Genomic DNA, 12,431 nt, shown 5'->3' on the forward strand with positions numbered 1-12,431 from the left:
CTGTGCCTTCAGGTGCGACAGGTATTCATCTTTTTGTTTTCCTAGCAATCAGTTTAATTTTCTAGGTTTGAGGTCATTGGCCTAGGTAATTCTCAAAGCTTGAAGCAAGTATAGCTGAGTGAAATGTAATGGCTGTGATAGAGAAATGGCCACGGTGAATGATCTAGCATCTTTTCATATTAACCTCCATCATATACGGCATTCCCAGATACTAGGAAGTTTCAGTAGATTCACTCAATTCCAGTGCAGAATTGTTCACCTAATACGTCACTGATACCTTCCAGACAGTATATAACAGTATAAGTGTATAAAGGTAAGTTAAAGATATTAATCTTCTTTGCAACATAAGCTCAAGAAATAAGTAGTGCTAGCCTCAATTATATACATTAGGATATTTTTGTTAAGGACGTGCCCAAGCCCTTAATTCTGCAGCCTAGCAATTATCATTACCCAATAATCACAAGCGCAAGAATGAAGACTGCGCTGCATCTAATGTATCATTAAAATTAGCGTAGTCTATTTCTTTTTTCCTCATGGTGTCACTATAGGATAAAGTTACTTTGGGTGTTCTCTGTACTGGAACATATTTCCATTTCCTTTGTCTCATCCTGAATTTCTGGGTTTTCTAATACTCATTTAGAAAAGATGATAACGAATATACTGCCTTCAAATTTGGGCATGTTGTCTCAATCCTTGACCCATCCTGAACATTGTGTGTGAATTTTTCATTTTGTTTTTTAAAAGGATTTAATATTGGAATAAATTTAGCTTTGGATAAGGATCTGGAAAATTTGAGCAGTTCTAGTGACTTGAAGGTAGGAATTACCATGTTTAAAAAAATGACAAAAAGGCATGTATCTTCCAATTAAGTGAGCTTATGATGTTAAATCTGTGATATATTTTCTATGTGTGAGGAAGAAGTCTAAGGCCTTCAGTTTCTGTCTAAGCTTCACTTTTTCTTATGTGGCTGTAAAGTGTTTTGAGTTCAGCTTTCTTGACTGATAGTTTTCTTTTCCAAGCTTTTGGTGGCAAGAGGAGAGGGGGGGGGAGAGACAGAGAGAGATAATTTTGTTTCATTTACATACCGATAGCATTTTTGTCTGTCTAGTTGTTACCACTTTACCCAGACCCACATTCTCAAAGATACCTAGGTACCTGACTTCCACAGTGGAAGGGTGAAAGATGTGGCACTAGCAAATGCATATAAATGTTAAGTAGGACTGAAGAGAAATTTGCTTGTGGTATTGTGCAAGAGCAGGAGCCAGGCATGGAGGTGCCGTTTCCCATTCCTGCGTTTGGGGCATATCCTTCCTGAAAGGCAAGGACCATAGGCCACTTCCCTGATTCCTCTTTTCTGCCTCTTCAGTAGGACAGCGGTGTTCGGGCTGGTTGTAATGAGGATGAGTGTGACTGTCTAGTCGGTAGGAATGAAACCATCCACCAGTTCCACAAAATCTAGTGTGAACTCTGGCTGCAAATGAATCTTGTATGTTTGTTTCACTTAGCTGAGCTTGTGATCAGCCTCTGTCTAGCTTGGGTTATCAGCTCACAGGTGTGAAAGTTAACTAGAACCACTGTAGTCAAGGGTGGACTTGATAGCAGTATGGTCAGTTTGCTAGTTCAGCGAAGAAGTTGGTTCACCTGAAGAAGTTATAGAGCTCTAAGCAGTTACAGAGCTTTTCAGCAGAAGCCTGAGCATTATCACCCTGTGCTTTCCAGTGAGCTGAAAATCCTGTCAATATTTCCAGCAAGTTAAGAGTCCTTTTTTCTCCCACTCTCTTCAGCTGGTCTTTTTACATGAGATAACAGATACCCCTCTTCTTAGATAAGTGCCCACATGTAAATATTGTTTCTAATCCTTATGACATGTCTTTCACTTACATGCTTGTCACTGCCACACAGTTCTTCCATAGAGTCAATTGTTCTTTGGGCTGGTAGTTTGGAGACAGTTGAAGTTACTATTTCTAGACTGTTGTCTTGATGACATCTTAGACACCATCCTCCAGTGAAGTGTGAAGCGGGACAGCTGAACAGCACACATTGAAAGAAATCTAGGGCAAAATTAAATGAGAGTTCTTCACATGGCACAAACTGCCTGTTTTAACCTAGAATGGAAGCTATAAACTATTTCACAGTTGGATGTGAAAGTTTATTAGCTGTCTAGCATGCTGCTTTCTTTTCCAAAGGACTGACACAACCTTCTTCATGACCTGCTAATTCTCTTCCCTATGGTCACCGTTTCATGGTCATGCCAGTTTTTGATGCTGAGATGTTGGCTTCAAACTGCAAGGCATGTGTAACATTGTGGTTCTGCAGGAGAAGCAGCCTCTCAAACTTATTGGCAGAATACCAGAACCAGATATGCTGAGCGTCTCCTCCTGCCAGCTGCAAGCAGTAGCTCCTTTGGCTTTTAATAAACATCAGGCCAGATTGGAGGAGTCACCATGTCCAGTCTGAAATGCAACATCTGCTTTAGGAAAACCTCCACCTCCACAACAGAGAATTTCCCTGTTGTTTCCTCAGGAGTTTCTCCAGCCTTTAAGCCTTCTCCCAGCAGCAGCTTTTTTACCTTGCACATTATAGACCTCACTACCCAAGTAATTCTCAAAATCCTTTGTCACCCACACTTACCTCACTTTGATTCCAGTTTCCTTATCTTCTCATGTCAAATGCAATCTACTTCCATATAATCTCTCTTCTTTTGCCCGTTCTCCACCCTCCCACTGTAAGGCAGTTGTTGCAATTAACTCCTGGTTTTGCAACATCCAAAGGCTCCAGTTTCTTCACATACTCTCCTTGACTGCCTCTGCTTCCCTCTTACCTTGAGGAGAGGTCAAGAATAGCAATTCTCCTCACTTTCTGATCTTTTGGAGGTGTCTGGCTTTTTCCCTACCTTCACTTTTAAGACTGACCATTGTCCCCTTACTGCCTATACACTTCCAGCGCACTAGGAACTTTAACGGAAAGTCACCTTGACCAAAAAGGACTAAAGATCAAGTGGTAACCGCTTTGGGTTAGTGCAGGTTTGTAGAAAGTAGAAAAGGTTGCAGGTTTGTAGAAAGTTTGCAGTTTGTTTGGATCTGAGGAAAGGAATGCTGAACTGCTGTCCCATGCCAGAGGGGACCCCATGGACTTCTCTCCAACTGGCTTATGCTAGTATCAGTTAGTGAGAGAAATGTTTCCCTCTGAAATCCCAGGTTTCTGCAAATACAGAAGTGCCTTATGCCTGTTAACTCTTCTCTCTCCTTCCAGTTTCAATTTATGTCTGCTGTGGGGGCTCCAGTCGTTCACTGACTCACTGCATCCCAAAACCCTTCTCTTCACACTCATTCCCGGCCCCAGCCGTCTTTCGTCTGTTTCATCTTTCATCAGTCTTGCTAGCCATCCTCAGTCTCTTTTGCCCTGATTATCTCTCCCAAACAAGTTCAGCAGCTTACTGTGCCACCTTACCTGCTTGACATCTCTTTGATCAACCTAGATCAAATTCTTCCTGCAAGTTGCCAGTTCTTCCTGTTGTTTCACTCCCTTCCCTTACATCTCCTTAAAGTTGTGCTGCAGGTCCTGTCTCATCCTTTAATTTTAGGGGTCATTCAGCAACATAAGAGGTGCCCCAGTTTTATAGCCTGAAAATCTGGCCACTTAGTACTTTTGGTGCCTGAAGCGAATGTGTTTTAACATAACTCCCTGTGTGAGTCTTTACAGGGTGAGATTAAATATGGGAAGTCAGCAGTTCAGTAGTGCACCGAAGAACCAGTTAATTAAGGACTTTAAAGTATGAAGTATTTACCATCCGTAAACAAAATCTGTATTCTAAACCAAAACTGTCTCCACAGCAATGCCTGGGTTTGTGTGGGACAAGACTCAAAGCCCAATGAAATTGGGAAAAGAAGAGGGGAGGACCTTTCACTGATTTCAGTATCCTTTGGATCAGGCCCCTTATGTCCTTTAGCAACGATAAAATGATGCACAAAGCACTGGGACTGTACAACTTCATTTTATTTTGTGTGCTTTTATAGGATATAAATAAATGACAAAATTACAAAATTTATTAACTGGAAGCCCAAGCATATTTACATAAGTATTTGTTGCAGTGAGGCTACTATTTACTGTTCTCCTATACAATTTTCCTTTTGGTACCATATTTTTAGTGTTATTTTTTTTTACTGTCAGTTGACTACGTACATATCAACAGTGAATAGGCAAAATATGTACAAGGAACTATTTTGTTCAAGTAAATTGAATACTGTATTAAAAGTATGTCATCACTCAGCGCTATGATTAGGTTTAACTAAACCGTATACAGTTATCAGGTTTAAACCAAGTTCGATTATCCATTTTTTGGAATTTACCAACTGATGATTCTAACTGAAAACCTCAGCTGGATATGAAATAATAATTAAAAAAACAGTAAGACAACCACACAATTTATCAATATCTCTATAATGAACTTCAAAATGATTCACAATTTGACTGGATAGAACAATATACGTTAAAATGTCATTTTTCTCCTATAGTGATATTTGTACTGTTATAATTTCAATTCTACATAAATATACATCATGGTATTATACAAATACTCCACAGACATTAAAAAAATTAAAACACTTCAAAGAAAATGTAAGTAAATCTTATTTAATCAAATATTAAGCAAATGCTTAACTATTTTGTTCCATGAAAACATTTTTATTACTTTGGAATTTTTTTCTTTTTCTTGCTATTTTTATTTAGAAAATGTTTTGCAGTAGAATTTTATCAACACTCTTCCAAACAAGCTTTCTGTGACAGAAATCTTGATAGCAAAATCCATGGTTTTGACTTTTTTTAGAACCACTGAGATTATTTTTTAAAAATACTAGTAGAATTCATGGCTATAGCAATGTTGAACTGCATAAACTATATGTAGGTGTAGTAGAATGACCATTCCACTTTCATTCCAGACTGATCACACAGAACATCCAGTGCACTGATGCTACAACTCTTATAATTTTCATAATGCTGCAATAGCAGTGGTTTACTTAACTTTAAAATAAACAATATTTTTCATAATTAATCTGGCTTCCTTCCATAAATATTCATATGTTTTCCTATAGTACTTCTCTTCCATAAAAATATCTAATAAATGTTTTCTGTGCATTATTAATACCTTTTTCTAACCATTCATAAAACTCTGATCCTTTGTTACAATGCAAGAGGTTCCTATTTCTGTAGAGGATCAAAGGACACCAATGATTACATATAAAACCAGCGCACACAGAAATCAGGGTGCCTAATTTCTTGTCACTTTAATGAGTTCTTTATTCAACACAGTAATTATTAATGAATTCAGTGGTTTCACAAATACTCTATTTATTAATTCTGGTTCTATTTCAATTAAAAACTGCCAAGATTTAAATAAAAAACCAATCAAATATTCTACTCATAGGCAGCATTAGTGTTAGTTTAGAGACCTTTTGTTTTTTTTTTTTTTTAAAAAGTAGAATTCTAAAATAAGAAATCAAAGAAAGCACTGTGGCAGAGTCACAAGGGAGAACTGCATGAAAAATAAGGTTTCTCACTCCTCTTGTGGACTGTAATTTTAAAAGTCTTCATATAGTGTCATTCTTCTGTCAGTGCTGCAGGAAGAAGAACATGACCAGAAATGACCGTCAGCCTTTTTTGTTAGTTACAAGGCCACTCATACAGTGCAGTCTTCCTCTCTGCTGGATTGAAACGTTGCCATAAAGGAAAGGCTGTGCTGTGACTGCTTGGCGTGCAAGGCACAACAAGGAACAGGGGGACAGTTTTGTATCAGAAAATTGTAGTTTCATACTTGGTATTAATGCCTCTTTTGGCTTCTTGTCCAGGTTCAACAATCCATGGTAGATTCGCGAGAGTCTTTTGTTCAGATGGATCTATCTGCTTTAAGACAAATGCAAACATACAGACAGGTTACCATCTCTGTGCACAGCGTTTCTAGCAGAAATTTTTTCTTTAAATGAATAGAACGCAGAATAAATCCTGTATCAACAAGATCCTACAGCAGCGAGTGCAGTGGTCTACACTCCCAGGTACCCATGGTTGCCTTCTTTTTCCTCTTTAGATTAGAGCTGTGTCTATCCCCAAGCTATAGGGCATCACAGGCTGTTAAAGCTATGTTTAAAGCTAGACTTGATCCTGAGAAGTCCTTTTGTTACAGAGACAGATGATTGCATCAGGAAATGTTCCTTCTCTAAAATTTTATGGATGAAGATTCTGTGGCAATGGATAACAAAGTGTACAGCCATACATTTTTTTTCCCCCTTCCTCTCATCCAGTAATTAAATATCACGGAGTATGGTTCTCGCTTTATAGCCAGTAAATACAAAACAATGTGCGGTCATTTTTTCCCCTTTCCCTCACAAGTCACCCTGTGCCTGTATTCTCACTTGATTTAAAACAGTTTTAATAATTTTTTTTAAAAGCTCTACCATAAAAGAATATTTCACTGTCATCTATGCACTTCAGGAGGGCACTTTAAAGACAAACAATATGTAGGCTCCAATGAGCTTGGATTCTTAGGAGTTTGGGATTACAAAGAAAATATTGAAAAGGTACATTGAATCCCAGTTTTGGAACAGGAGGGTCTGCCGAGGGTCAAAAAAAAAAAAAGGGTAAGAAAAGCAGTTGCTTGGTGTGACAAGATAATTGTAAATTGATTTGGATTTGTAATTTGATTCAGATACATATGCAGTGATCGTGTATCAAACAAGTTTGGTGCTGATTTTATTTCTTGATACAAGGTCAGGAAAGTCCATGGAACTGCACAGTTTGAGGTACGCATTGGCTGTGATCCTCAGCACTTAAAAAAGCACAATACGTTAGAATTAGGCCAAATCAATTAAAGCTCTGCAATTACTATAAAAGACATATGTGCAACACTAGCCAAGCAACATCTTAAACTGGAGGAATCTGAAATGCGCAGTTGTTCGAAGCGGTTGCCCGCGCTGCAGTGACACAACCCTACCGGCTGATGAGCAGAGGTGGCACAACGGAGACACGGAGCATTTCTGACTCAACAGGTATATTTATTTATACATCTTCTATGATATCAACTCTTAACTGCGCAGCTGAATTTCGTTGTTTGCATGCACCACTACTTTCTACTTACCACTGACTTCCGAATACTAACACGTGGTTTGGGAATAGGCTTGGAGGGTTTATTTTCAAAGCTTTCTGGGAGGGTTGAAGAATGGCCCCCTTTTCGTGCTTGTAGTGCAAGCTGATAGGCCACCTCAAATGCTTGTCCTAGTGTAAGAATGATTTCGTAAGCTAAATTCTGGAACAAAACAAAAACAGTTAAAATTGGAGTGAGGCTGAATTATTGTCAGATACATGAAGTGCGGTAGTACTGTCTACAGAAGTGATTTGTAATGTAAATAATTGAAATCACACTGGTAATAACTTCCTAAGTCTCTGCAATATTTACATCTGTCATTTGATTTCTCATTGATTAAAAACAATCTAAATGTAATTTATTGTACTGAAAGCAATTACTTCTAAAAACCTTGAAAACATTGTCTCACTAAACATGAAAACAGGAGTGGGTGAGTGTGTCATCTCTTTTTTAGAACAAGCACATTAACCCCCCCACAACTTCCCAGCTCACCCCGTATCCACTGCTCTCAAGATCCCACCCATCTTGCACTACTGCATCTATCTGACATTCCACCTTGCTCTATTTCGGACCTCCTCTGCTGACCCGTCCTCCTCCAGAGCTGGCAGCCCAACGCGCTGCTTCCCTGGGCGCGTGCCTCGGGATGCTCTGTGCTCTCACCGAACGGCACGGGAAGAGGATGCAGCGTTGGCGTGATGCTTCCAAAAGGACAAAAAGCAAATGTTGAAAGTGCATGCTCTGCTTCACAGATGCAGCGCGCCTACGCATGCATGGAAGTCAGTACTCTGCTTCAGATGCACATTTCAAGTGCTGGGGTAACCTTCTCATGGTTTTGTTTTCTAGAAGTAAAAATGTTTCAGCTTAAACTGGCATGTCAGCATACTCTTGTAAGCATGGGGGGTTAGTGGGTATGACCAAAGAAGTCAGGCTCTTAAGACTAAAACCAGTTTGGTGGTAAGTTCCCATTGCATGTGTGGAAGAAAACCTGTTGAAAAGTTTATAAAACATGAATGAGGATCCAGGGGGGTGGTATAAATATTTTTTCAGTACAGTTTTACATTAACTAAAAAGCAGGTGTGAGTTTCAAATCTGACTTTAATCTAAACTGCAAGTGAATTTCTATGGTAATTTTTTTTCAGGTTTGTGGGTTTGTTTTGTAGGCTCCTACTAGAGCCTATTTCTAGGCTCCTAACTTTCCAATAATGTTTTGACCTCCTGCAGGGCAAATGCAAGCCTGCAGGCTTGCCTCCTTATGTCGTACAGTCTCTTTAGAATAATTCATAAATCTTTGATGTAATTCAGAAGTTACCCTGTCCTTCCTGAACCTTTGCAGCCCATAGTTGGAAGCAATCCTGCATTGCTTATAAACTAGGTGATCCCTTAAAATTACCACATGTTTCTGATATAATTTTAAACGAGCTATCTCTTTAGCTAGTCAAGTCCAACTGTTGAGTTTGCAATAAGCCAGAAAACAATGCAAGACACTTGGCAGTACGCTATCTGCCCTTCAATCATTACAACACAGTTAAAACGATAAGCATTTTCTTTCATGCCCTACACTGTAATTTCACTGTAGTCATGAAGAAATTCCATCCCTTTGTTATCACACATGTATACTCAGATAGTATAGGCTAAATTCAGCACATTTAGCTCATTATAAGAGCTTCTTAGAAAGGTGCCAGCTCTGGTCTTTGTTAGGTCAGACAGAAAACAATTATACTCCTCCACTGGGATTGCTCTCAGCTGTTACGACTGCAGTCACAACAGCAAGCTAGCCAAAGTTTCATAGCTCCACAAATAAAAATGTCTGCCTGATTTGACAGCAGTAGTCTCCAAACTGTCTCCCCTTTAACTTAAGGAAACTGGCCAGGACCAAGAAACACTGAGAATGCAGTTTGCCAGTGGAGTAATAAATGAAAGGCTAAAGAGACTAGTGCCCTGCCTTTTAGCAGAACGCTGGCTACGGAATTAAGACCAACAGAGTGTAATTGTTAAAAATGTACCGAATAATATTATTTGAAATTGAGTGCACCTATTAGTAGCACAAGAATATTATTCTAAAAACATCTTAATCTGCTGTCATGACGGTAAGATAGGGTACTGTATCATCATGGGATTGTCTACAGTGGATATTATTATTGCTAAGGAATACATCAACAGGACAGAGTGTAGTAACGGCTTGGAGAAAAAGTAGACTGTAATACTAGTGGGACTGAGAAAATGCACCATCCAATGTGGCGTACAAAAAGGTCGCGGAGAGACAGGCCTGAAAAGCTCAGAGATAAGAGTGGAGACAAGCAGAGAGTTTGCCATGCTGTGCCATAAATCTAGTCTGGGTCCTGCATCTCGTCAGAAGCCACTATGATTTGTTTTCTGTCATAGTCTGTAAAATGAAAAAATAGGCCTGACTGGAGCCTGAAAGCCATTGGAAACATGTAACTGTTTCTATGCTTAATAAATATTTGAAATACAGCAAATAGAACACTCACTGTTCTGTTCAATATTCAAAATGTAAACTGAACTTGTAGATAAATTTCATACATTGTGTGCTGCGGTAGAACCTTGACAAAGAGAAGTCTGCAAATGGAGGCAAGGAGGGCTTTAAAATTGTACCTTGTAAAATTTAAAAAAGGCATCAACAAAATTGTATTTTGAAAAAAACAGAAGTAAACAGGTTTGGTTTGAAGAATTTTTCACCTGTAGTCCTGGGAGAGGAATATGAGGATTAGAGTTTGTATGGATTCTTCCATGGGCTATACCGGAGAGGTAAGAGCAGCATTCCCTTGGGGATGGGGGTGGAAAACCCAACCACAAAAGCTGTCATGGAAATTCTTCTGATGGAATGAGAATAATTTTTTTTTTTTTTTTTTTAACATGTAGCACAAAAGGATGGAAACGGGTCTGCTTCCCTGAAAGACACTTAGCACAAAAGTTGTAGACTCCTGGTCACTGTAGAAGACATTGACCCTTACAGTACCCCATCAAGCTCCTTGGAAAGGAGGCAAAACTTCTAGGACCATGGTGGTTCCGAGGCTGCTACAAGCTTGTTCTTTGCTTGGCACAGCAGAGAAGGAAAGTGAATAAGCTAATGTCTTTAAGCAACAATTTCTGGGAGATGAGAAATTGAGGTCAATTGCCTTGTTTGCCACGTAATGCTACAATTCAATGCGCCATTGCAAGTCTGAGTCAGGATTCTTCAGCCGCTTTAATTCAGCCAACCTATTACAAAGGCTAATTGTTCTGTTACATTTTACCTGACTTTTTTTAACTGCGTAAGTTGCAGCAGGCACTGCTGCTTCATTGTGTTTTCATGCTTCTATAAAGCTATGTTGAGGCTTCAGGAGTATTTTGAAGAGAGTAAGATTTCTGCCTTTTGAGCTATAGAAACGTTATAGAAAACAAAATGTCACTTGTAAAGGAATTTTTGGAAAAAACCTAACATTTTGCCTTTTTGGGAAATAACTTTTCATAAAGTGAGGATTTTATGGGTTTTTGCTTTTAGGTGATGATTTTTTCCTTCTTTAAGATCAATGTCAAATCTGGTCTTTTTTGAAGACTGAATTTACTGAAGAAGCTTCCTTTGGAGCCTCTCAGATTATTAGTGTGAGCTACCCATCACATCGGATGTGTAGTAACGTCAATTAGAACACCCTGTGTTCAAGGTACCGAACTTAAAATCGCAGTTGGCAAAAATCGAACAGAACAGAGTATATGGAACCTTAACTTGAAAAATCTGAAAAATCCCAACCCAGTTTAAAATAGCCATCCCCTGAGATGAAATCAGTTGCCTACTTCTTAGTTACAACAAAAGCTCAAAGGCCAAATGTTGAGGATTTCTACTAAAAGAAAGAGCCTGATGAGAAGGTTACTCACTGAGTTCTTTCAGATGCAGAGCTGACATACATATACATTTACACTGTTAAGTGTACATATGCTTTATCCCTCCAGACCTCAGAACTTTTACTTTTGAGGAGGATCTAGAAAGGACATGGATTTGTCTGTGCTTTCCAATGTGTCAGCCTTCATGCATTCAAGGGGAAGAAAGCTGAGCTTGCTAAAGATGGTATGATGAGACCAACACAGCTGGCATTTGTTTGTAACATCTGTGGACTCTTGGGCTGCATGAGGCTTTCATGATCAGGCACTCCTGCAACTTAAATTCTTGATCCTTTCTCATTCTGGGATTAAAGCAATCGTGGAAGGCAAACTCTTCAGAATCCATCCCTCTGTTGTAATGTGGCACAGAAAGATATCTTGTATGCGATGGAAGGATGGAAACAGGCCTTCAAAGTGGGTCTTTCAGGCTGTTGCAAAAGCCATTGATGCAGACGAGAGAGGAGAGACTCATTTGCTCATGAGCAGAAAGCTCCTTGTACCTGAGTGTACTCCATCTCAAGAAATTTGCCAGGAGCAACTGAAATGGTTTGACACATTCCACCTAATATTCCCCAGAGAGGGGACTGTCTGGGCATGTTGCCTCTGGATACTGCAAAGGAAAGAAGTTTTCTGTTCTGGAGACATGGGGATGCCACACTGATTGTACCTGGATGATCATATGAACAGAGAAATTTTATAAAGTCCCCTAATCCCCTGAAAGAAGGCAATGAACAGAACTTTGAGACCTGAGTGCATGCTTTTTCTTCTCTGCTCAGTATGTATACTAGCAGTTTCCAATTCTCATCCAGCTTAAGTCTGTGCAATGAAGGGCAAAAAAAATACAGAAAAGAAGAAAAAAGTCTTTGTGTTATGTAGAGCACCAGTGTAATCCTTGGCATGAGCAAGAGCAGAAATTGTTCCAATTTATGCCGGTCGTCTTCTATTCATAGGTGCATTGGACAATGAAGGAGTATCTGATGGAAATTACTTTGGAATTCCTCCATATATGAACCAGAATTTTGTATAGGAATTGTTATGGTGGTTTGTTTCTCCAGAGGGAATCCTTTACCGGTAGTTTTAGGGCTGCTTTATAAGTGAATGAGAGTGAAGTGGATTTCAAATACTGAGCAATAAATCCTCTTCTTCGCCCAAACCTTGTCGCCTTCAGTATTCTTTAATCAAGTCTGATGTTTTTGCAATTTTGATCATAAAATTTTAACTCTGAGTAGAAAAGTTACATGTACAGTCACTCCTAAATAGTTAAGCATCAGTAATGCTGGTAGTTGACATGTCACTACACTAAAATGCTTTCCTATCTGCAAAAAAATTGTTCTTGCCCACATTTCCTGAGGAACTGAAGGACCTAGGAGAGTGAAACTTTTTTCATGCCATTGCATATATTGTATTACCATAATATATATGA

The 12,431-nt window shown here is 39.1% G+C and overlaps 1 protein-coding gene across 6 annotated transcripts in view; it reads right to left on the reverse strand.

Moving 5' to 3' along the window:
* Nucleotides 1-4,102: 4,102 nt before the first annotated feature.
* The window catches only part of ANKS1B (ankyrin repeat and sterile alpha motif domain containing 1B), a 448,570-nt gene continuing 440,241 nt past the window's right edge, over nt 4,103-12,431 (reverse strand). For 5 of the 6 annotated variants that reach the window (XM_072865996.1, XM_072866022.1, XM_072866049.1 and 2 more), the window contains 3 exons: nt 7,127-7,294; nt 5,810-5,898; nt 4,103-5,612 (listed from right to left, as the gene is read on the reverse strand). In XM_072865996.1, the coding sequence (XP_072722097.1) occupies nt 5,576-5,612; nt 5,810-5,898; nt 7,127-7,294 (294 nt within the window). In that variant the 3' untranslated portion in view covers nt 4,103-5,575. The remainder of the gene's footprint in view (nt 5,613-5,809; nt 5,899-7,126; nt 7,295-12,431) is intronic. The other variant, XM_072866003.1, reaches the window with a different exon arrangement.

Source organism: Ciconia boyciana, chromosome 1 (genome assembly GCF_034638445.1).
Source record: "Ciconia boyciana chromosome 1, ASM3463844v1, whole genome shotgun sequence".
Lineage (NCBI taxonomy): Eukaryota > Metazoa > Chordata > Aves > Ciconiiformes > Ciconiidae > Ciconia > Ciconia boyciana.